The sequence below is a fragment of the Cryptococcus neoformans genome, chromosome 6 (assembly GCF_000149245.1).
Source record: "Cryptococcus neoformans var. grubii H99 chromosome 6, complete sequence".
Taxonomy (NCBI): Eukaryota; Fungi; Basidiomycota; class Tremellomycetes; order Tremellales; family Cryptococcaceae; genus Cryptococcus; species Cryptococcus neoformans.
This window is the reverse complement of record NC_026750.1, coordinates 390,219-413,159: the sequence shown is the minus strand read 5'-3', so window position 1 is coordinate 413,159 and position 22,941 is coordinate 390,219. Positions and strand designations below refer to the sequence as shown.

At 48.0% G+C, this 22,941-nt stretch overlaps 8 protein-coding genes; 5 read left to right on the top strand and 3 right to left on the bottom strand.

Annotated features, from left to right (window-relative positions):
* Window positions 1-137: 137 nt before the first annotated feature.
* On the bottom strand, window positions 138-1,263 carry CNAG_02403 (NADH dehydrogenase (ubiquinone) 1 beta subcomplex 9). XM_012194735.1 has 6 exons: window positions 1,150-1,263; window positions 969-1,085; window positions 614-702; window positions 531-558; window positions 423-438; window positions 138-367 (listed from the first exon to the last, which is right to left on the bottom strand). Exons 1-6 carry the CDS (start codon window positions 1,185-1,187, stop codon window positions 302-304), a joined length of 354 nt encoding a protein of 117 aa, XP_012050125.1. The 5' UTR covers window positions 1,188-1,263; the 3' UTR covers window positions 138-301.
* A 348-nt stretch (window positions 1,264-1,611) lies between these two features.
* On the top strand, window positions 1,612-3,984 carry CNAG_02404 (nuclear segregation protein Bfr1). XM_012194736.1 has 7 exons: window positions 1,612-1,958; window positions 2,087-2,328; window positions 2,391-2,703; window positions 2,755-2,813; window positions 2,867-3,449; window positions 3,509-3,650; window positions 3,708-3,984. The coding sequence occupies exons 1-7, from the start codon at window positions 1,776-1,778 to the stop codon at window positions 3,854-3,856; spliced, it is 1,671 nt and encodes a 556-aa protein (XP_012050126.1). The 5' UTR covers window positions 1,612-1,775; the 3' UTR covers window positions 3,857-3,984.
* Window positions 3,985-4,227: 243 nt separating this feature from the next.
* CNAG_02405 (hypothetical protein) lies at window positions 4,228-6,225 on the top strand. XM_012194737.1 has 3 exons: window positions 4,228-4,554; window positions 4,614-5,964; window positions 6,025-6,225. Exons 1-2 carry the CDS (start codon window positions 4,544-4,546, stop codon window positions 5,926-5,928), a joined length of 1,326 nt encoding a protein of 441 aa, XP_012050127.1. The 5' UTR covers window positions 4,228-4,543; the 3' UTR covers window positions 5,929-5,964; window positions 6,025-6,225.
* On the bottom strand, window positions 5,995-8,802 carry CNAG_02406 (cell division control protein 45). XM_012194340.1 has 7 exons: window positions 8,490-8,802; window positions 8,315-8,443; window positions 7,832-8,266; window positions 7,325-7,779; window positions 6,845-7,276; window positions 6,431-6,793; window positions 5,995-6,367 (listed from the first exon to the last, which is right to left on the bottom strand). Exons 1-7 carry the CDS (start codon window positions 8,631-8,633, stop codon window positions 6,226-6,228), a joined length of 2,100 nt encoding a protein of 699 aa, XP_012049730.1. The 5' UTR covers window positions 8,634-8,802; the 3' UTR covers window positions 5,995-6,225.
* Window positions 8,803-8,909: 107 nt separating this feature from the next.
* Window positions 8,910-13,286, top strand: CNAG_02407 (phospholipase D; the record flags this gene model as incomplete). XM_012194339.1 has 31 exons in its annotated part: window positions 8,910-9,195; window positions 9,250-9,293; window positions 9,343-9,384; window positions 9,435-9,536; window positions 9,587-9,625; window positions 9,680-9,740; window positions 9,797-9,996; window positions 10,055-10,109; window positions 10,165-10,258; window positions 10,313-10,356; window positions 10,405-10,499; window positions 10,552-10,644; window positions 10,703-10,760; window positions 10,811-10,870; window position 10,923; window positions 10,986-11,029; window positions 11,078-11,159; window positions 11,215-11,221; window positions 11,279-11,329; window positions 11,377-11,441; window positions 11,493-11,508; window positions 11,563-11,631; window positions 11,682-11,926; window positions 11,984-11,994; window positions 12,055-12,146; window positions 12,201-12,321; window positions 12,371-12,460; window positions 12,512-12,720; window positions 12,774-12,842; window positions 12,912-13,013; window positions 13,063-13,286. 31 exons carry the CDS (start codon window positions 8,910-8,912, stop codon window positions 13,129-13,131), a joined length of 2,616 nt encoding a protein of 871 aa, XP_012049729.1. The 3' UTR covers window positions 13,132-13,286.
* A 211-nt stretch (window positions 13,287-13,497) lies between these two features.
* CNAG_02408 (hypothetical protein) lies at window positions 13,498-15,001 on the top strand. The gene is made up of 6 exons (XM_012194338.1): window positions 13,498-13,691; window positions 13,754-13,863; window positions 13,924-14,170; window positions 14,234-14,441; window positions 14,484-14,570; window positions 14,632-15,001. Exons 1-6 carry the CDS (start codon window positions 13,662-13,664, stop codon window positions 14,868-14,870), a joined length of 921 nt encoding a protein of 306 aa, XP_012049728.1. The 5' UTR covers window positions 13,498-13,661; the 3' UTR covers window positions 14,871-15,001.
* Window positions 15,002-15,133: 132 nt separating this feature from the next.
* On the top strand, window positions 15,134-16,924 carry CNAG_02409 (hypothetical protein). The gene is made up of 6 exons (XM_012194738.1): window positions 15,134-15,278; window positions 15,365-15,532; window positions 15,604-15,667; window positions 15,736-15,891; window positions 15,944-16,122; window positions 16,179-16,924. The coding sequence occupies exons 1-6, from the start codon at window positions 15,247-15,249 to the stop codon at window positions 16,720-16,722; spliced, it is 1,143 nt and encodes a 380-aa protein (XP_012050128.1). The 5' UTR covers window positions 15,134-15,246; the 3' UTR covers window positions 16,723-16,924.
* Window positions 16,804-22,782, bottom strand: CNAG_07631 (hypothetical protein). XM_012194852.1 has 7 exons: window positions 22,458-22,782; window positions 21,918-22,378; window positions 21,752-21,837; window positions 21,137-21,203; window positions 18,920-20,195; window positions 17,683-18,868; window positions 16,804-17,631 (listed from the first exon to the last, which is right to left on the bottom strand). The coding sequence occupies exons 5-7, from the start codon at window positions 20,176-20,178 to the stop codon at window positions 17,233-17,235; spliced, it is 2,844 nt and encodes a 947-aa protein (XP_012050242.1). The 5' UTR covers window positions 20,179-20,195; window positions 21,137-21,203; window positions 21,752-21,837; window positions 21,918-22,378; window positions 22,458-22,782; the 3' UTR covers window positions 16,804-17,232.
* Between the last annotated feature and the right edge of the window lie 159 nt (window positions 22,783-22,941).

Below are 22,941 nucleotides of genomic sequence, written 5' to 3'. Positions count from 1 at the left end.
AACAAGGGTGGTCTTACAATTCCTATAACATAAATGTGCGGCGATACCTTCTGAATATCTTTAATACTCAACGGAGTGGTTCAAGGACTTGGAATCGTGATTAGCGGAGACCATGAAGGCTCACACTATTTTGCCTGCTGTCTACGCATTTCGCGAAATCACATGATGAACTTGGTGCAATAGTTAAGTGTCGGACCCGTTCGGCTTCGAATGCGATGGTCGTCACATGCAGCAACGAGATCGACACGCAGCGACAACCGTTGCCATTTTGTCCACTTGTGCATGCTAATAACTACATCCTCTAGTGACCAGAGCCACCCATCGCGGCCAATGCTTCGGCCTTCTCCTCTGGAGTGAACATTCGTGGCTATACGCGACGTCATTAGTATACCGGATGATATCACTATCATAATGTGACCCACAGGAAGGTTTCGTTCCCTATAGTATGCAATTGGGTGAATTGAATAAGTGAGTGAACCACAGCGTCAGTCAGAGTTACAAAACATAGCACGACAGAATTCAATACTGACCACTTGGTACCATCGGGGAAGAGGGGCGCTATGGAGCTACATTAGCAGATATTCAATTTGGATTAAGTTCCAATTGTACTCACGTCGATATGGGTCAGGGTGGATCCCTTTGGCAAGCTTCTCCTCCGCCTGTTCGAGCACAATAGCGAGAGCTCGTGGATCGGTAATGTTCCTAGTGAAACCAGTCAACAACTGTTGCTGAATGCGATACCGCATACGGAATCTGGGACCACGCGACGGATTGTCAAGAAGTAGCTGTGACTGAGAACGCATACTGGGGAGTAATCCAGGCATTCGCTTGTCATCTCCATTCTCATTCTCATGTCCTCTTAGGATCCAACATCCACAAGCCGACCTTTTTGATCATAAATTCGTTCAAATCCATCACAGCCTTTGCCCAATTCGTCACGACCGAAAGACCCCAACAGTCAGACATACCTGTTTCTCTCAAACTCTGCCCTGATCTCAATGGCCTTCTGTCTCCACAAATCTCTTCGGATGTACCAGTTAAGGGAGTTGACAAGGTATCGCTTATAGAGCGACTTGACGTAGAGTCTATGATCCTGGTATCAGCTTCTGAGCTACTTGTTCAACCAAAAAAGATAGATTTGTGGCTTACCTGTGGGCGTTAGAGAAGGCGGAAGGGGGGGCGGACATGATGTTAATTGGGAAAGAAAGACCGATATGGAAAAGAGTTGTAAATATGTATAAGGGCGTCTTTGATAGGTTGGCGTGTGCCAAATGATGAGTTTTCGAAGCCTATGTCAATTAGGCTACCCCCTTTCATTTTAGGCGCGAGGTACTGGTGGTATTTCATTCCATGCCTATTCTTTGCACAGGTGGTTTGCGCAGGAGTTGTCCCGATCCGTGTGCGTCACATCTTTCCTCAAGCCTTTCGTAACGCATTCATTTATCCTCTTGAGTAGTTCTTGTTGCCTTGCTGGATTTGTTGGTCGGGAAATAGTGCCCTACATGCTCCATTCCCGCTCTGCGTGCACAGGTTTTTGTAAACATCCGCAACAGTTGTCCGTATACCCCATGCATACAAATTTCATCTATTTGTGTTCTGGGTTGGGTGGGTAAACATTGTGCCACGTCACGCTGACTTGTTGCTGCGGTTGTTGCTTGTTGCAGCAATCTGTCGCGCACCGATCCATCCAGCTCGCTTCAAATACATCGATCGTTTTCCTCCCATCTCATATCTTTTTCCTCAAAAACCTTTCGTCTTTCAGCCAGTCCCTACAAATGCCTCCTCCCACCTCTTCTCTCAAGCCCACTGCTGCCAAGCCTGCCTCTGACGCCGGCAACGGTGCAAAAGCCACTGGCGACAAGAAGTCCGGTGGGCAATTGGCCAAGCCTGACCAGTCCAAATACAATGCGGAGCAAGATGAGATCAACAAGGAGATTGCCGTTGTCAAGGAGAAGATTGTGAGTGTTTACATGGCTGATACCTTTACCCAGTACTGCGCAGAAGCTCATGGAATCCTTACTGCTTTTGCCTCCATTATTCGACATCACTTGGATTTGCTGCACTATCATTATTTTATATATTGTAGGAGGCTGTCCGTTCCCGTATCGCCCTTTCTCAAGCGCCGACATCCAACGATCGTCGATCTGCTATCAAAGCGGAGCTTGACAGCCTCCGTTCTGAGCAGGCCAAGTTCAAGGGTGACAGGAACAAGCTCTTTGAGGAAATGAAGCGGTTGCAGGAGGGCGTCCAGAAGAAGATCAAGGACGTCCAAGGCCAGAGGAACAAGTTGGGATTCAAGAGCGTGGCTGACATTGATGCCCGAATTGAGTGAGTCATTCCAAGTATCGGTCATGAGCACGACATACTGAAGTCCCATTTTTATCGTCCAGGTCCCTTGACAAACAAGTTGAATCCGGCAGCATGAAGCTTGTGGACGAGAAGAAGGCTCTTCAAGAGATTACCACACTTCGTCGATCTCGCAAGACTCTCGAAGCCTCTGGCTCCATCGACGAGAGCATCGCCGCCGACAAGGCCAAGATCGATGAGCTCAAGAAGCAGCTTGACGATCCTGAAGCGAAGAAGGTTAGCGACAGGTTCGACGAGCTGAAGAAGGAAATGGACGGCTTAAGGGAGGAGGGTAATAAGGCTTTCGAGGAGAGGGGCAAATTGTTCGACGAGAGAAACAAGCTGTCCGCCGAGATGGTAAGACGCATTTGATTTGAACACTTGGGCAAAGCTGATAATATAAAAAAGGACGAGCTTTACGACCGAAAGCGAAAGTCTGCCCAGAAATGGAGGGAGGACAACGACAAGTGAGTTCTCTCTATTGTACTATAAATGGAGATATAATTGATGCGCCGCACAGATACTACGCTAAGGTCCAAGCCGATCGACAGGCTCGTCAAGAACGTTTCAAGGCCGAAAAGGCCCGAGAAGATGCCGAACGACGGGAGCAAGAAATTGCTCGTCTTCGTGAAGAAGCTCGTGCCCCCGCATTCGCTTCCGAGACTGATGACTGCGGTGTCCTCATCAACTGGTTCAAAGGCAAGTACGGTTCTGGCGAGGTGCCCTCTACCCACGCTGGCGGTAAGCCCGATCCCGCTACTGTCGTTGAGGGTGTCAAGGCTTTGGAAATCCGAAAGGTGGACGACGAAGCTTTCAAGGGAATGACATTGAAAAAGAAGGATGATGAGCTTGGCGGGTTCTTTGGTGGCAGCGGAAAGAGCAAGAAGAAGGGAAAGAAAGGTAACAGCGGCACTGCCACCCCTGCGAGTCAAGAGGCAGGAAACAGCGCCAAGGAGGCTGTCAACTTGCCTATGTCTCTCTTGAGCACTCTTTTGAGTCTGGGTATCTCCCCTCCCAGCGGCAAGGATGATGTGCAGAGGACAGTGGATGATCTTGAGACCAAGAAGGCTTGGTTCGAGGCCAACTCTGCCGCGAAGACTAAGGCAAGTATCGTTAACTGGTCTCTCCGAACTCAAATACTGATATGATAAAATACCTGCAGGCCGAGATCGAGCGCGTGGAGAAGCTTGTCGCTAAAATGCAGAAGAAGAACGGAGCCCCGACCGAGTCCGAGTCCGAGAATGATACATCTACTGGTGCTGATGAGGCTCAGGTGAAGGGTGGCGTCCACGAGCCCTACCACAGTAAGTCTGCATGACTAGAATGGCGCTTGTACGTAATGCTGAGACTTGATTCACTAGCTGTTGCTGTTAGCGGCGAAGCTACTGGTCCCGAAGAAGTTCAGGAAGATGGCGACCAGCTTCCCCAGGAGGACAACGACGAAGGAGAAGCGGAGGTCAAGAAGGTTGACTCTGCTCTGGAGGAGATCAGAGAAAAGGAAGGTCTTTAAAATGTCTTTTTTTTCATCTTTTGAAGCACGGTTAAGCGTTGTAAAAGTGGCATAAAGGGACGTTGCACGACAAAACAAAAGCACAATTCGTTCATGGTTCTCTATGCATGATGCTGACTAAAAGTTTCCTGGTGTTCTGCGTTCCGTCGTTTATGCCCTGTGGCCATCTTCTTTTTTAAAGTCGGGATTGGGGCTCATCGGGGCCCGGATGGAACAGCCCGGCCAAGCCGATGGCCCGATGGGGAGAACCCGGGATCCAATCCGGTCTTATCGTGGCTGCTTCTGGTATGTCTTTTTAGTTACTCGCGTTACTCGCGCTGCGAGTTGAGAACTGGGAAAAGGATGAATAATTGGCGAAAACTACGGCGGATAACGGCAGGTGCCAGCAGCGGCAGTGGCAGCATACAGGTAAAAGACCGAGAGGCAGCAGACCCCAGCAGGGGACGTAATTCTCATCTTCCAATAATAGTTCTTCCGAATAATAACTTTCCCAGATCTCGCAAGACTTAAATTCAGCTACCACTTGCGTCGGAAACTCGTCGCCCCTATGAAGAAGAAAACTCAGCAAATGACAATAGTATAGTTAGCTCATCTAGAGAGCATTTGGGGAACAGCCTCCTCTTATTTACCATTGATAGTATATCAGCATCAAGCAGTGGTTACAGGTGTAGAAGACAGATAACCAGCATGGCCATACAGTGCGTCCTGCATATTCTTCCATCTTCATGCCACTTCACTGATCATACGATTGTCGCAGATATTTGAGTCGCACTCGTACTCGAAATTCTCTGCCATACGACCTCTTGCACATTATCATCAACCTCCTTATCTCGACGGACTCGCTTGAAACACTTGCAACTCTGCAACGTTGCTCACAGGCATACTATGATCTCATTACCCCCCTCTTGTACACCCATGTTCACATTCATTCGGATGATCAACTCCAACGATTCTTGGCTCTTCCCTCTGAGGGTCGCACCCGACGCAAGAGCAAAGGCTTCGGCCTGTTGAGCTCCAAGGCGATCAAAAGAGCAAGATCAGGAAGTGTGCAAACGCCAGAGAAGAAACTTCAGGCATTGACCCTTGTTAAGAGCTTGACTCTTGACGTTTATCCTTCTCGAACTAGTCTGAAGTTGGCCAGCAAGCTTCCGCAAGTCATTCCGGCCAAATTCCTTACTTTCACATCATCTGCTGTTCTCTCACTTCATGCCAAACTTCTTCGCTCCCAAGCTCCTCGAATCCTCGCGACATTCTGGGCTGGTCACTTGCCTTCGCTCATCCAGCCTCAACAGGTCACTGTTAATTATTCGAACCTTGATATCCGAACGTTACTCCAAGGGGACGGGAAGGAGAACTGGTGGGATACCTTTGGAGGCCTTAGTGTGGCTCTGCAGCACTGGGAGAAGCTGGAGAAGATTGAACTGAAGGGCGAGCTTTGGGGCCTGATAGTTCCTTCGCCGGGAGTCGAGATGGAAATGGTGCATACCACTTTCGTGCCTAACGAAGACGTTGTCGATGAGGCAATTATGCTCGAAGAAGGAGATGAGAGCGATGGAAACAACGATATACCGCAAGGTGGGATCCATAGTAGCACTCCAGTGCAAATTCCGAACCCCAACATCGCAGTCCTGCCCCAAGCAGCCAACAACAACGACAACGCTGATGACACCCTGACCCCCAGACAAAAGCTCCTCAAAGACCGCAAGGAAGCTCTTCTTCTCGGACTCTTAGCAAACTATCAAGTTGTCCAGCATACCCGACATCAAGCCCTAGCTACCCATCCCAATCATCTGACTTCTTATGTACCTCAGCATTTCATCACGAACGGTAGACGTTCAAGAATGTTTTGGAAGCTGAAGGGTTTCTTTCCTCCTCCTGAAGGCGATATGGATGAGGATGGGATAGAATGGAAGAGTGACGACGAAAAAAGGGAAGAGTTGGAGAATGATAGAAAAGAAGTGGCTGCATGGCTTATGAACGAGCTGGACCAGCAATGTCCAGAGCTGGCAAGGGATTATGGAAGAATGATAGACGGTAGGAGGGAGCTAGATTGTTTGCAATGGATTTCTTAGATGGCGGATATGTTCTATTGGACCAACGGTATGAAAGTCAGTAGCCTTGTCACCCTCATTCCAAATCGTTACCCCAGCTGACAAAAATGCATGTAGATGACAAAAGGCCAAGAGCTTGAAGGACTTCATGAAATATCTGAACCGTGAAAAAAAAAAAAAAATTAAAAATGACAAGATTGGACAAGATTGTATAGACTGAATGACTGGATAGCAGCGAATTTTGCCTGTGGGAACAATATAGAGTTGTAGATTGATTTTACATATGCAGATTGTTGTATCCCAATATTTTGACAGAGCCTAGACGGAGTGTAGGTGCAGATGCTCAATGAATGACTGAAGATCTTCTCTGCCAACTTCAACAACACTAGTGTCAAACATATCCAGACTTGCTGTAGCATTGGAAAAAGAAGCAGCTTGTTGGAAAGCGAGACCAAATTTACTGTAGAAAACATCAGCATCCGGGCCTTTACAAGTACACTGTCGGCCTGAATTGAAAGCTCACTTTTTCCTCACATCGCCAAACTCTGGTGCACCAGTTACACCTACTACTGAGAAAGTCCCCTTCTCCTCATTCAAGCATGCTACTACAAACGGTAAACTCTTAACCTTGCCTCCAGAATGTGCATTTTGTCGAGCGAGTTTCTCGACCCACCGGTCCCGCGTAGCATCGACCAACCAGAGAGCAAGACGTGACAGAGGGGAAGGGTGACAGAAGAGCCGAAGGTCAGGACCTTCGCTCAGGATGGTCAGACGGAAGTTTCGAAGCGTACGGATGATGGATTTATCGAGCAAATCGGATCCCGCGCGTATAATGGCTCGATGAAGAGCCATAGCAAGTGGGAGAGAGCGTCGCAAAAGGGGAACACTGGATGATATTAGTCGATACAATCTCAGTAGCAATTGATAAAGCTCTTACTCATCGCACGCATCGTATGCGATCCAAAAGTTGGTCACATGCCAGTCTTGATCCTTTTTCTCTTCCGATTCCTCCCCTTCAGTACCTTCTGCTCTTTCTCCTGGTTCGCTGGCAATGATGCCCATTTCCGCTTCCCGCGTACCAACACTCCATCTGGTGGTGCCTCCAAACCACTCACCGCCTCCTTTACCGCCTTCCCTGTCAACCTCTAATCTTACGCCCACCGCTATATCCAGTAAAGAAGATATGACCTCGACGGCATCCGCTGCTGAGAGTGAAGATAGCTGAAACCCGTAAGCGCGGGTGAAAGAAGGGTAAGAAAGCTCGACGAGACCGTATTCGGGACCGACCCGCTCGAGCACTTCGGGTAATTGACGTTTGAGCTCCATGTCCATGTGTGACCATGCCTGATTGCATTGTTGGATTGAGTAGCTTCAGAAATGTCAGTTTACGCCAAAGCAAAGAAGAAACCGCACATACCCCATTTTGGCCAATAAACCACGTAGCTTGCTTCTCCCTTTTTCTTTCCATATTCCCAACCGGCCAGCAACGTATCCGCTATGTAACATCGCATTGTACAGGTCCCAATGTCTAAACAACATGAACCGCAACTCTTCGCTTTTGGATATATTCCTATTGTCGGGATTAGGAGTCTGCAGGGCACCAAGATCCGGTTCGTGATTGAGTCGCACGACCTCATCAAGGAAGATTGTATGATATTCTTCATACCTTTCACGATCGATATGGGATGTGATGTATTGGTGAGTGACGCCGAGGATTGAATACCATAATATGTCATTATCGGCCCGTTCAAGGACCGTAGCAAGCAGATAGATGGTGAGAGCGACAGATTGCCCGTAATATGTACCATGATTGTAGTATTTGGCTATCCGTTCTTGATGCGCCTCTTTGATTGCTTTAGGAAGTTTACGCGGCTGATATCATCGTTAGACTCATTTTCCGAGAGTCAGGCCGCGAACAACTCACTCGATCATTGTCTCGTAACCGCTTCCTTCTCGCCGGAATAGAATCCTCTCGCCTCCGTTTCCTTGACCCTCCTTCTTCATCTTCAACATCATCACCACCCTCTTCATCTTCCTCTTCTGGTTCCTCCTCTTCCGCCTCTGATTCTTCATCAGAGTCACTGTCTTCATCCGAGTCCTTTTGCGGTAGAAACTGCAAAGCCTCGAAGCTTTTTCGCAGCTGGTCCATGTTCTCCGAGAACTCATCCCCATCTCCCCAGATCCATATCTTCCCGTGAGCGTCTTCATCATCCTCATCATCGAGATCGATGTCGAACAAGTTACCCAAGTTCCATGGGCGATGAGAGTCAAGTACGTGAAGATGAACCTTCTTTGGAAGGTTGAAAAAGTCTGTTAGAGTTAACAGAGATCCAAGGGACACAAGTATGAGTGTGTGTATCTTTGGGATGTGAGCATTCAGGCCCTAATCCTGAAACGTGGAACATACTTCTTCAGACGCAAGCGCTTCATCACTCTTTTCTTCCAACTCTGTCAATCCGCCCACAGGGATCAATCTATAAGGAATATCATCATTTTTGAACAATGAACATAATATCCTTGCACCCAAGAGTCCATCCTAACGGATTCGTCAGTACTATATGGTCGTTCCGACGCTTACTCACGACATCAACCCCAGCGAGGATGACCACCCCTCCAGAAGCAGCTCCAGCTGTTCTCCTAACGCGCGAGACGATAGAGTTGTACGCATGAGTATACGTAAGGTCGGATGGACGCAGACCATCTGCGGGTGGCTGTACTACGGGCATTGGAATGCGGGCTACGCAGATGGGCGGAAGGAAGGAAGAGCAAAAGAGGAAATCGAAAACGCGTCGAGCAATGTTGTTCGCGTTTGAGAGTGAGACGCGTTTTTTGAAATGTTACATAATTGAATGCAAACATTGGAAGTATGACGTAACTGAAACGGGGAGACGGGCTGCGGTGACCCCGGTGTGACGCCTGATAAGACAAGAAGATTCCGAGCACATAACGCCTTCATCGCCTGCTGTTTCCCTCAGACAATAATACAGCAAACAACAGTGACAATGTCCATGCCACTATCAGACGCACACGGTACAGTCGACCCGGAGAAACAGGCGAGGCATCATAGACACTTCTCGAAACTTCGCAACAAGGTCGACTCTTTGCAGTCCGACTTATCCAGGCTCGGAATCGCGATTTCTACAACCTGGAACCCAAACCACAGACATGACGAGGAGTGGGAAAAGGAGGTAGACGCTAAAATTGAGGCCATAAGGGACTCCCATAGGTTTAGAAGCTTTTCTGGGGAAAGAGATGGGAACATTGTCAAGTGGCATGTTGATGGGCATGGTGCGGTCTTTCACTTGTTCGAGGATGTCGATTGACATTTGCCCATCCTTACAGACTACTTCTGGGCTCTTTCCGAAGCTATTGATTCAGCCAAAGAAGTGAGTAGCTGTTCCTTGCTTATTGTCATGCGTCTGACAATCTATGCAGTGTATTATGATTCTCGACTGGTGGTTGTCACCCGAACTTCAGGTTTGTGGCTAACTCATTTGATGGTTCATCTGTCTGACTTTTTCATGTAGCTTCGACGACCTGCAGCCCTCTTTCCCGAATGGCGTCTTGACAGGCTCTTGAAGAAGAAAGCCGAACAGGGCGTCCGTGTCTATGTTCAAGTCTATAAGGAGGTAAGCGGAACGACTTGCTGGCAGTGGCTCGATATACTGACTCGTGACAGGTCGATATCTCAATGTCACTTTCTTCCAAGCATACCAAAGTTCGTCTCAACTTTTTAAATATGTCTTCCCATATAAACTGACAGATTACGTAGCATGCGCTCGAGAATCTTCACGAGAACATTTGCGTCATGCGGCATCCCGATCATAGTGGAGGTTAGCACTTCCCTTTAATCAGTTGCCCGATATATCATTCAGCTGACTCACGATAGGCGAGCTGGTATACTATTTCTCACATCACGAAAAGCTTTGTGTCGTTGACAACACCATTGCTTGTATGGGAGGGCTTGATGCTTGCTTTGGCCGCTGGGACACAAGGAATCATCCGCTTGCTGATGTTCACCCTACTGAATTCTGGAGGACTCTCTTCCCAGGTCAAGACTACAACAACTCTCGAGTGATGGATTTTCAGGTAGGTACAGCCTCTATTCATATGTCAAATCGAAATAGCTTGAGCTAAATGTTGATAGACTGTGGATAAATACATTTCCAATGCCCTGGCGGTTCAAGACACAGCCAGAATGCGTGAATCTCCAACTACTGTATCCTTTTGTGCGGACTATGCTGATAGTTCATGAAGCTTGGCATGATGTGTCTCTCTCAATGATTGGTCCATCTGTTGTTGATTTGGTTCAACACTTTTGCGAGAGGTGGAACTTCGTCAAGAAATTCAAGTAGATATAATTTTATTACCCCATGTGCTGTTGCCGTACTCACCCATGTATTAGGTACAAGCATAATCACAGAATGGAGTGGCTTTCTCTTCCTGACCGTGCGTTTTTCTTTCAATCTGTTGCACCTTCAGCTCATGTCCGATTAGCCTGGGATGAAGTTCGATCTCATGAAGATGAAAAGAAACTAATCGAAGAAAACGAATTCCGTCTCAACCATCCACATTTGTCCGAGTGGAAAGAAGTAAGTGCTTTCCGTCTTTGCAGACGTCAGCCGCTTACTTTTGGCATTAAAGGCGGGTCGTCAATTCTTCCACCCTTATCATTTCCCGCCTTCTAAGGCACCCAGAGCTACTGAGCCAATTCCTCATGGTACTTCTAGGGTCCAGGTAAGCTCAAAAGTGGAAGATTCGCCTATTCGGATACGGACTGATTTGGTTATGCTAGGTACTTCGATCTGCAGCTGATTGGAGCCATGGTATCCTCTTGGAGAACAGTATTCAACGTGAGTCTCAGGACAATTGGGTCTTATGGAAGCTAATAAATCTGCTAAAGAGGCGTATATTGGGCTGATCCGAGAGGCTAATCACTGCATCTATATTGAGAATCAATTCTGTGAGTACTGATACTTACTTCTCTTGCCTGGATGTCGCTGACCCCGGAAAAGTGTAAGCTAGCATCTAACAGCGACAATGGAGAGGGGAATTCTTTCTGACCGCTGAAACAATAGTATTTCGAGTTGCAAGGATAACCAGCCGGTGAAGAACCTTATTGGTAAGTTGTTTCAGTTCCAAATAGGGCTCTGTAATAACCATCGCTTAGCTCTCGCGTTGGCTCAGAGAATTATCTCAGCTGCCCAAGAGGGTAGGAAATTCAAGGTCTTCATTCTCATCCCCGCCGTACCGTAAGTGGTCGCCCATTTTTGTAGACTGACTAAATGCTAACCGTCTTCAATTTAGTGCTTTCGTGAGTATCTAAGACCGGATTTTCATTCATGGTGCAGCTATTGATGTAATTATACAGCCCGGAGACATCCAGAGTCAGTCAGGCATTAAGGCTATTATGGAGGCCCAGGTATGTGCATGTGCAGAGAAAAGGTGTTTGTGGCCGATGATTTGTAGTATCGCACCATCAATCGTGGTGGAGCCTCTATCTTCGAGATGGTCCGTGAAGCTGGGTTCGAGCCGTAAGTAACATTCCGCTTGCAGAATCAACATGGCTGACATCAGGTCCAAAGAACTGACTACATCTCGGTGGGTCTGAAAGTATCATAAATTTGGGACTTACAGTTACTGACTTCCAAATAGTTTTGGAACTTGCGTTCCTACGACCGTATCAACACTCCTTGGAGTCGTATAAAAGCTATGGAAAAGAAGGTGAACGATTCGCTTCTCTTTCTAAGATACAAGCTCATCATATGCCAAAGTCTGGAATAACTTTCCATCAAGCTCAAGTCGCTCTTGCTAAGATATACACTGGCTCAGAAGATGTCAGCGGCGATGTCGATGAGGTGGTTAACATCGAGCAGCCTCATGATCAAACAACAGGTGTAGATGAGATAGGCAAGAAAGATACTGTTCAAAATGCTGTTAGGCTGCCTAAGACCATGGATGAGGCTAAGGACATCATCAACAGATTCCAACAGGCTGCGCAGAATGACGATAAGCACGTGTAAGTTTATCTTGAGTAAATGGATATGCTGCTCATGTATTGACGATCTTTTTACAGCTCCGACAACTGTACGATTGAGATCGTTTTGTGTATGCTCTAGGTTGACGAGTTACTGACATTCTGTACAGTGTGTCAACATGCTCTGCAAGACACGACTACTCTATTGGATGAACAATGGGACGGTACAGAAGAGGAGGAGCTCTCATGTTTCGTGTCTGAGGTATGAGTTCTTGTCGCTGTTTAGAGCTCGTCACTGACTATACCTCCGTGACAGCTTTGCTATATCCACAGTAAGATCATGATTGTGGATGATAGACGGGTCATTTGTGGTAGTGCAAACATCAATGACCGTTCAATGAATGGAGACCATGATTCTGAGATTGCGCTGGTGATTGGTAAGACAAATAAGGCAAGTCATAGACTGGAAAGCTCATATGATTACAGAGGACTCTGACATGGTTGAGTCCCTGATGGACGGTAAGAAGTATATGGCTTCGGCTTATGCTACGACGCTACGTCGAACTCTCATGCGAGGTAAGAGTTTTACATTGACGTTTTCAGGCCTATACTAAATGCGATTATCAGAGCATATTGGTCTACTACCCTCGCAGCCAGCTTTTGACGAGAAGAACCAGCCTACGGCCTCAATGCACCCAGCTCCTACCCCTCACATGTATGACTTTGGTTCCGAGGAGGACAAGGCCGTGGAGGATGTTCTGTCCGACGAATTCACAGATCTGTGGATTGGAACTGGAAGGAGGAACAGGGAAGCATTTGAAAAAGTTTTCAAACCTGTGAGCGTGCATAAACAATATCCTTGATTCGGGGACTGATATAATTTTCAAAGGTGCCCAGTGATGGTATCAGGAACTGGGAAGACTACAAGGAATACTTGAAACCGCATGCCGGTATCTCGGTGAGCCGGATTATACGCGCCAGCTGTTGTACTGTTGACAATGATTATCTGACCTCGTAATTTTTTTAGACTGGTCATGTCATTAACAAAACTCTTACTCTTCAGGAAGTGAAAGAAGAGCTTGGCAAGATCAAGGGCCATTTGGTTGACATGCCCATCGACTTCTGCATTGTGGGTAACTGGTTATTGATCCTTAATTGAGCTCATACTCGACCTGCAGGATCTCAAATGGATGACAGAAGGCGATTGGCTTTCCGTCAATCCTTACACTTTGGCGTTATACGTCTAAGAAACTCTGGCAATAGGGTAGTAGACAGTGAACTCTTCGTTGTAAATGAGTGACAGATATATATGGCCGAATCGGATTCTGCGTGGTGATGATACAATCTTTAGCATTGATGGCTTATATTTGAAATACGAATGAACGGCCCGCTTCTGTAGCATAAAGTGGTCAGAAGGACTTATGGCAAATAGACTTATTGATCTCAACAAGCAAGCAGAGTGATAATAAAAAAGAGACACTTCCGCGCGAATCGATAGAAGCTGCGTGCGTGGTGAGAAGGTTCAGGCCGGAGGTGGGATGGATAGCCGCGATTTCAGGGACGGAGTAACCGCTTGAATCCGATGCGTTGGGCCATTCTACCATACGTCGTATTTTATTGCTGGCATCTCATCTTATCGACACATCTCCATATACTCCTCTTCGCGGAGATTACCACACGTCCTCAGGCCGCCACGGTCCATTGCAACTACATAGAGACCTCTCACGTCCCGCCCTTCCTCCTCAACATAAGATCCAGTGCCGACAGTCTGCCGGAAATGCCCTACAAGGAAGAAATTCGCTTGGTCGTGAGTGGTTCTGCAGGAAACAGCTGTATTTGTATGCTGAAGTAATCGGTTGAAATCAACAGACCAAAGTCATCTTGGATGAGATGCTAGATGATCTCATTCTTACCACCACCATTTCTGCCCACCGTGAAGTAAAGCGAGGCCGAGTTATCTGTGGGACATGTGGGACAAGGTAACTTGATCACTTACCGAACATGGAACCATCTGATGTCGGGAATACCCATCACTATAGATGTCGCAGTCACCTACCTCTTTTACCGAATAACATCGCAAATTCTCTTCACACATCAGCCGATGCCTCGGGAAGTTCGTCAAGGGCTCAAACGCCGCAATATATCTCTGAAGCAGGTGGGCGATCAAGTGGATACACTGTTGGACCTGAAAAAGGCACAGGAGGATCAACTGGTGTGGGTAGTGGGAGTGGAAAAGTTGATAGTAGTGGCAATGCCTTCTTCGATTGCCTGGTCTGCTCGCGGCCTGTGAGTCCAAATTCCAGCCGTGCCTCAATCCGTAAGACTTGCTGATTGCGAAACCTTCTATAGATTGCCTCCAACCGATATGCGCCTCATCTTGCCAAATGTCTAGGACTCAACGGCTCTATTCGGCGAGTGGCTGCTCGATCAGCTGCTGTCAAAGCTCGCCTAGGAACAGGACACGATCGATCCAGTCCTTCGCCTTATCTGGCCACAGGTAGCGAAAATGGCGACTGGGGTTCAGACGCCGATAGTGTTGGCAGTCACAAAAAGAAGAGTAAGTTGTCACATTGGTTTCCAGCTCTGACTCATGGCACAGAAACCCAAACCAACGCAACCAAAAGGAATGGATCCCCCAACAAGTCTGTCGCCAAAGGGAAGAAGGCGAAGCGAGGATCCAGTTCTGGTATGTCCTGCAGCACTTGCATTTACGATAAATGATACTCGGCTCATAAATCATTACTCAGGAACCCCCACTCCCCAATTTCCTCGCCAAGCTCTCCCACCCTCCAAGTTGGGGAGACCACCCACGAATCGTCAAACAACGCAATCGTCACCAGTATCTTCACCGGAGAAATCAGTCATATCTGTTGGCAGTTCTGGTGCTGGTGTCACGGGTTCCAAGACCCTGCCAGGGGCCGGAAATACCTTAACGGAGATTGTCCTAGGGGACGAATCCAGTGAGGACGCCGACGACGACTATTGATAATACTTCTCACGACCACTTATCTGCATGATACGAAGCTTTTATGATATTACAAGGTCCACACATACGCTGTCCGTCATCTGTACCATCCCCACCGTTATCATTATGTATTGCATCTTGCCATTCTGGTAGCTGTTATGAGCTGTTGTGGTTAGCTGCTGTTATGTAAACAGCGTCTATGTGTGATAGCGGCGATGTCCGATGTGTGACATTATCACCAGCGATCGATAGGCGCAGGCGCTTTCATTGGCGAGTGCAGTGTTTCGATGTGTTGCTGCAGTGTTATCTGTTGCGTTGACTGTCTGTCTTTTCCCCTCCATTGGCGCGATCCATAACTCTTACAGGACTCTCATACACTTACTGACCCACTTTCGCTATGGTATTCGGCCTCCTCTGCAGATGGGCATGGTAAGTGGCGGCACTCCATTTTCCGCCGTCAGCATGTCGCAAACGGCATTTACCATCATCCGCCACAGCTAACTCACCACCCACAGTAACATTTGCTCTTACCTATACCCAGCCTATGCGTCTTACAAGGCATTATCTCTCCATCCAGAAAGCTCACCCGAAGCGATGGCTCAAGTGGAGAGATGGTTGATGTACTGGGCGGTAGTTGGAACTTGGACAGCTGTTGAAGCTATAATCGGGTGGACTATCACATGGTAAGTGCGACGGTCCGGAAGTTCCTGATGGTACCAACATTTAACTTTCTAACCGTTTTTGATGATTCCAGGATGCCGTTCTACAGTCTTATTAAGACTTTTGTGCTCCTTTCTTTGTCGTTGCCACAATTTGAAGTAAGAAGGATCGTGTTGCAAGTATATTGGGAGGTCCGCTAATCCATCATTCATCTTTCTGAGTGCAGGCCTCCACATATATTTACCGCTCTCATCTCTCACCATTCTTCCAAGAGCATGAGCAAGACATCGATGCCTTCCTCGCTTCTTCGCGCAGTCGCGCGGGCTTTGCTTTGGTGGAAAGTGTGGGTTGGATTTGGCAAAAGGCAAAGGCTCAGTTCAACGTGAGTCTCTTCTTCCTTACATTGAATCTCTTAAGCTTATTCATTGGAACAGATTACGTTGCCTGATGAGCAGCTTCAAGCGGCTGCCATGTTGGCTCAAAACCAAGGTCAGGGCCGACCTAATGAAGGAGGCTACCCTGCTCAGGATGTACACCAACCTCCTACCCTTTCTGACCCTGCGTCCGGTGCTCTTCAGACGGCGTTTCATTTTATGTCAAATTATGCTGGGAGGTATGTATACTCTTAGACTGCATTTAATGTGGGAATCGTTTCTAACCGAACACCAGATACATGCCGGTTGCCCTCACAGCCCTTTCCGCTGCGACAGCTTCAGCTAAAGGACAAGCGGGCGAAGCTCAAGGAGGCGCCTCTTCAAATATTACACCACAATCCCGTGCGACTCAGATGCCTCAACAGATGTCCATGCCCGTCCCTGTCCCGACCCCTCCTGTCCATCAGCAGCAATCCGACCCCTCTTTGCGTTCCCGCGCTTTTATGCACGCATCTAACAATAACAGTGCAGGCCAATACCCAAGCTTGAACAACCTCAAGCAGCAACAACAGTATCAAGCGCTTAGCTCCGCTAGGTCTCCTCCGCAAGGCTTTTCGGGTAGATCCGCATCAGGTCCTGCAGGTCCCGGGGGGATATCTCAATCCTCGTCACGCAGTTCAGATGAGTCTCTCGGCTCCAGATATGAAGGATATGAGCAAATTGGGAAGGACGAGCTACAAGACATGAATAAATCCAGGTCAGGAATGCAAGGAAAGAGTAATTGGTTTGGATGGGGTGGGCCCGCTGGCATGAATGACGACAGGAACAAGATCGACTAAGGCCTGCAGTCTTTAACGTGTATGCTTGCGAATGCTTTACGCGCCTTGCTTAGTGTATTTACAATATCTTCTGTATCTCAATCTGTGTGTAATATGTACAGTGTCCATTCACAATATGGATGAAAGTCTGCATTTTGGATTCTGACTGTCCTTCCATTTGACACTTATCTAGAATCGAGACTGCCCCATGCAGAGACAGGTGACGGTCTATTATACAATGAGAAAATGTTATGATATTCTAGCTACATGATAAACCCTTTAAAACTATGACAGTGAATAACGTATGGGAAAGACGAAACGAGGCGACGAAAAGCTATACAGTGATATGGTAGGGGAGGGTGGCGCCATGAACGATAAATAATACGTCGATGGGGAAGTTACTGAAAAAAACATGCTAAAGGAGCAAGATAAGTGATGTCTAATGGTACGAAGCAATATGAAACACAAAACAATGTGCTTTTTGAGGAAAAAATGACCAAGGCTTGCTCGCGGACAGGACCAGACGAGTGATCATTTGGCGGCGGCCAGAGACGGGGAGACACTATTGCTGTGAATTTGCTGAGCCCAAGCCATAGTGTCGGCAGGATTTGCGTGATAGCCGCTAACAATCTGTGAGACAGAAGAGTCTTGTACAGGCTGAGGGTGGGCCATGCGCGGCATCATAGACTCTCGCTTGGTAGGGGTCACGTCTTCAGAAGGTGCAGGGAAGCCAAAAGCTTCCTGTGCCGAATTGTAATGCCTTGTAGGAGTAGGAGTGCTACGAGGGGAGTGACTAGCATTGGAATGACCGAAAAAAGGGAAACCGTTGGGGGAATTGCTTCCAGAGATAGGGATGTGTGATGGTCGACTCATTGGTTCTAGTTCATTAGGAGTCATGCGCGGGGACTGGAAGAAACAGAATTTATCGAGCTAACGTTGATCAGTACAGATTATGGGCTAGGGTTACTTGTTTGAGCTTACAAATTCTTGATAGCTATCGGCACTAAAAAACTTGTGGTCATTCGGATGTCCATTTCTCCCTCGTCCCTCAACATGGAGTTCAGTGTCAATGGAAAGACTGGCTGAATCAGGAGTAGACTCAGTGCTCAGGGTGTTAATCGATGATGTGTCCCCAGTAGACGCGGGCGAGGTATAGATGAGGTCAGGCGGTAAATTAGCATGAACAGGAGTAGGGGGGGAAGACCCCTTGGACGAAGGGGGCGTCATTAAGCCGTTCTCATCTTCCGCGTCCTCAACCAATTTGCGCAAATCGCCAGTGGAACGCTTCAGAGTCAAGGGCTTTTGGGGCGAGGGATCTGGGGATCGCACATTCGGCAAAATGACGGGCAAGGGAGATGCCATTGCCACCGGGGTCTTGTCACCATCAAGCCTTTTCCCGTCGGGATTGTCCGTAGCTCGCGAGCAGTCCCAGCTATTAGCCTGTCCATTCCAACTGCTTCTGCGCTCGCAGACAGGTGGTTGAAGATCATGAGATATGGTGGCATAGTTGCCGGCCACGACGTCCATACTTGATTGTTGAGGAGGATGATGAGGGTCATGGAAAGGGAGGGACTGAGTAGACTGTTCTTTAGACGGTGACTGCGGGGGAGAAGGGGCACAGTATTTCGAAAGAGACAGATGGGTATGAACTGTGGGAGGAGCGGGTGGCTCGTACGCAGAGTTCGGAGGAGGACTCTGCACGGGCGAATCGGAGCGTGGGCGGGCATCAGAGTTGTTAAAATGGGGAAATAACTTAGGAAACGTCCAATGCGAGGATCCAGCAGATGCCTTATTGTCCTTGCTACCGAAAACCTTTTTGATCTGAGAAGATGGTGGAAGGGTATTGCCTTTTCTAAGCCCCGGGAGAGAAGTTGCGAAATCACCGTCACCGAAATAGCTGCCACCAAAATTGGCAGAGCCTGAATTGCGAGGAAGTCGTTTAGGCGCAGACTTTTTGAAGGTGAAAGAATAATTCATTCCATTGTTGGAATCCCACCAGTCCTTGTTCTCGACGGAGTAATGTACACAGAGGACTAGTTGGCGCTCATCGATTTTGCGCTTGTAATCTTCCAGCTTGATGGAAAAGCTGAATCTATCCCAGCCTTCATCACCGGTAGTGCTAGCTGGGATGTGACACACATGGGTACCAGCAATCTCAGATACAGTCCTATACTGAAAGTCAGATATGTCAGAGTATTTAATACCAAGATTGACTCACTGCCACTGATCCAATGTAAACCTGACGGCTACCCACTTCCTGAAAGCCACATTCCGAACGATAACGCTGCCCCTCAATGTTAGGCCAGTGCTTGATTGCAACTCGACCCTCTCCAAAATTACATTCTCTCCTGTCAAACTGCCCCGCGCATCTGGAGAGAAGTCTGTCCTCTTTCTAGGCACTCTACTCGCCCCGGAGAGTTGGATCTGATTGGCCTCATCCGCCGCCCGAGCGGCAGCATTCTTCCTAGTACGAAACTGTACGAAGTCAGAAGCATCGGTGTCGTTCTCTGTCTCTGTCTCAGTAAGCTGAGCATTGTCCGGATCCGCTGCCTTTCCAACTGCAGTGACCTTCTGTTCACGCAGGAACAGCACAACGCTTTCCAAAGCCTTGGCATCACCTTGACTTGTGTCAGCAAATCGGACACTTTTTGATCTCTCGGTACCGAAGGAGTTGGGACTAGTGTTCGTGGGAGAATCCTGACCTTGTCGCATAAGATCTGGAGTTGACAATGAACGCGGCTTGAGTGATGGTTTGACAATCTCGCCTGACTTCTTTCTGATCATCGCAGCGCTTGGACGGACAGCGGTTAAGGATGAAGGCCCGGAGGGTAATTCAGACGTAGAGGCAGAACTTTGGAATGGGATCTGAAGCGAGCCAGTGGTTCCTTGCCCCCCTCGGGCATGCCCCGACCCAGGATTCCGTTGAGGGGCACCGGGGCGGGGCGAAGTAGAAAGGGGATTGCGAGTGGGTGAGTCTCTCTTGGGAGGTTGGAAGTTGGGATCAAAACTAATAACATGGGAGGATGAATCGCCATGGTTGGCCTGTCCTTTGAAAGAGGAGGCATCGTTCCCATTTGTTGAAGGTGAGCCTAGATCCTTTGGCACTGGCGATAGGGGGGCTTTGTTAGGGCTTCCATGAAGCTTGATTCCCAAAGCACTACCTTCACCAGCAGGCGGTAGTCCAGATATTGACGGTCGTGGTGAATTGATAGACCGACGCGGTAAGCCTTCTAGCGGTTTTGAAATCACAAATGAATGTCGTCCGGGACTGTGATGTCGGGGGATGTTGATGGTGCGTCGAGGAGAAGCGGAGCTGGAGGAGGACCGACGAGGGATGGTTGGAATAGGAGCCGAAGCCCTATTTGCGTCTAAATCGTCTACGTTGGTGGAAGTGTGCGCCTTGCGCCAAGCCAGCGGCTCCTTTGCGGGGGCAGCGGGGGGAGGTGTCGATGTCAGTGCTGGCTCCGTATAAACCATGTTATCTAGTTGTGCTTCTATAAGAAGGTATCGGATTAGCACGGGCACAAGTACTATAGAAGGGGCATGGTAAAATAAATGGTGGGAAATGGGGAATGAGAGACGGAAAAGAAAGACAAATAATTAATGACGGACAAAGAAGGATTGAGGAACGGAAGACGAGTGATGACGTAGTGCACAGTAAAAATAAATAGCGCCCATCGGGCGACGCATCTTGCAACCCATCCTCTTATTAGTGAATGGATAAAAAATAGTAGAAGAAAAAAACGAGTAGGTATTATGCTAATCATAAGACCAAATAACGCACCGAATCTGGACAACAAGCCGAGAAGTATGACTTTGAAGGAGAGCTCCTCCAGGACAAAGGCAGTCAATACAAGGCGACAAAGGAGCTGAGAGATGTAATGAACAGCTCCTCCAATGTCACTTTTTGTCAAGAACCTGAAAGGAAAATACCAAGTGGAACCAGACGACAGAAATCCACAGCACCCATGAAGTCCCCTCCCAAAGAAGGCTGATATGAAAGTAATAGGGGGAAATAAAAAGACTGACGTGGTGGAAAGAATGATGAGAAAGAGTTGACAAGGCTCTAGATATATTCCTTCACCTTATCTCTATGGCTAGTCCCGAAAACTTGAAAAGTCAAAAGGATGCAAGGGATGCAAGGGATGCAGTTCGCGTATGGGCTGATCGGCGATATGCCGCAATCATGAGCGGATCAAAAAATTCAGAAGGCGAAGCGTGTGGAACCAGACACGATGTCAAAAATTCGCAACTCAATACTTCGGGCAGAGTCAACCAAAAACGCTAGTAAACTCTGTCGTCCTTGCGTGGGAAAGATGGCAGAAATAAAAAGACAATAAATGAAAAACCCATAACAAGCCAGATGAAATAGAAGCTAGTCGAGGTACGAAGCCAAGCGATTGATAAAATAGGACAATAAGAACCAACAACTCACCTCAGAAAGTTACGATGCGGCGATCGGAGTGAGTTGAACTCAAGATAGTGCTTCTGGAGACAGAAGTCTGTTGGAAGGCGCAATCGTTGCAGGGGAAACAAAATCAAATAGTCGATTATCCCAAAAGATGGCGAACCGAGGGGGAATGATGAGCAGATATGGAATATTGTAGTGGAAGAAGGAGGCTGTCAGCTTAGGTCCTCTTTCTGGTATGGATGAACGTAGAATCATTGGAAATGGGACATTGGCTACAACCACCACTGAAGAACTGGTCGTGCTCGACATGTTGAGTAACAAAATACGAGGTGTCCGTGCACGGAACATCACATATAACTCCCCAAATCTTCGTCAGGCGACCCATGCACACATCACATCAACATCTTGGAAGGGTACAAAGGATGGCACGTCCTTGTACATGGAACGATCACGAGCACACAGTTAACCACCAACAGATTTGCCGGAAGCAAAAGTCTGGAACGTGAATCCCGCCCCACTGACGAAACGACGCAAGCACGCAAAGTACAGCAAGCTGCTGATAGCAAACATTTGCACGGATAAAGATACTGGGAGCAAGAGCGGAAGGGCAGCAGCCAGGACGCACAAGGGAGGACTTACGGTTCCGTTCCGGCTTGAAATAGAATAGTGATGTGTTGGGCGCAAGACTGCGTTTTTATGGAAAGGATCAATCAATCTGGCGGAAGCTGTTCTCATCAGAAAAGGCAAGAGAGGGAGAAAGGAGGTCATGGAAGACGTCGGTCACTCGAAGGTGTCGGTCACTCACCAAGTAGATCCGGCGCTCACCTTCTCTGCCAAAACCAGATTAAAGATTAAGATCGTTCCTGTCCCGTATCACAGTACCGACCCGGGGTGATTGATATGTCTTGTATCTCGCGACGCGCTACAAGCAAATGTCCTTTTCGAAACTGTGTACTTTACACATACACGCACACCCAAGGTTTTGCGAAGAGCCGAAGGAATGCGAGGTAAATGGCGGGTGCCGTCGGCTAAAGCCTTGAGGCGAAAAGAATGTATGAGTTAAAGATGATGTATCGTAATCGCTAACGGATACACGCTTTGTGAGTTGCAATCTCCCTTGCGTACGTAGATCGCTAGATTGGTTGGTGCTGACAATGTCTAGCTTCTGATAGTCTTGTACGACTTGCGCGTAGAAGATCGAAAACGGAGACGCGAGTTGGCAAAATTTCGCTGATGGGTGGGCGTCCAACAGTGTTTTGCTCTTGCCTATAGCAGAGTTAGTCAAGGAAGGGTAGGGCGGATCGGGTGCTGATGAAGGATAGTTGGTTTGAATGATCAGACTTGCTAGTTTTTGATCGGAAAGTTGGCTGATGATAGATGCCTCGCCGATCCTTCCAGTTTCGTAGAAATACAGCAGAAGGAAGAAATGAAAGTGTGGTTTCGAGAATGCGGATAGTTTGTATAAATTGTAAAGGTCAAAGTGAACCGGTCGAACGTTATGCGGTCTCCCCACAATACCAAAGAGGGGACGGATGCCGCTGTCGGCCGTAGAAAGTCGCACAGTCAGACGTGAAGAACAGGAGGAATTTGAGATAACGGCAAAAACCCGTGAGAAAATGGTAGGATGCTAGGGTAAGTCCGGAGCTTCAGTTTAAGGGTCCCCATACAGGGATTGCGAAATCTAGCGGTGAACCCTGTGCCTTCCTTGTGCTTGTGCTCTTTATGTCTTTTGTCTTCCTGCTTTTTGCTTGTCCAGCCCAGGACGACTTCTTGGTGCCCCGGTGCTGTGTCCTGAGCTTCTCTTCTGTCACCACCGAACGCCACCCACC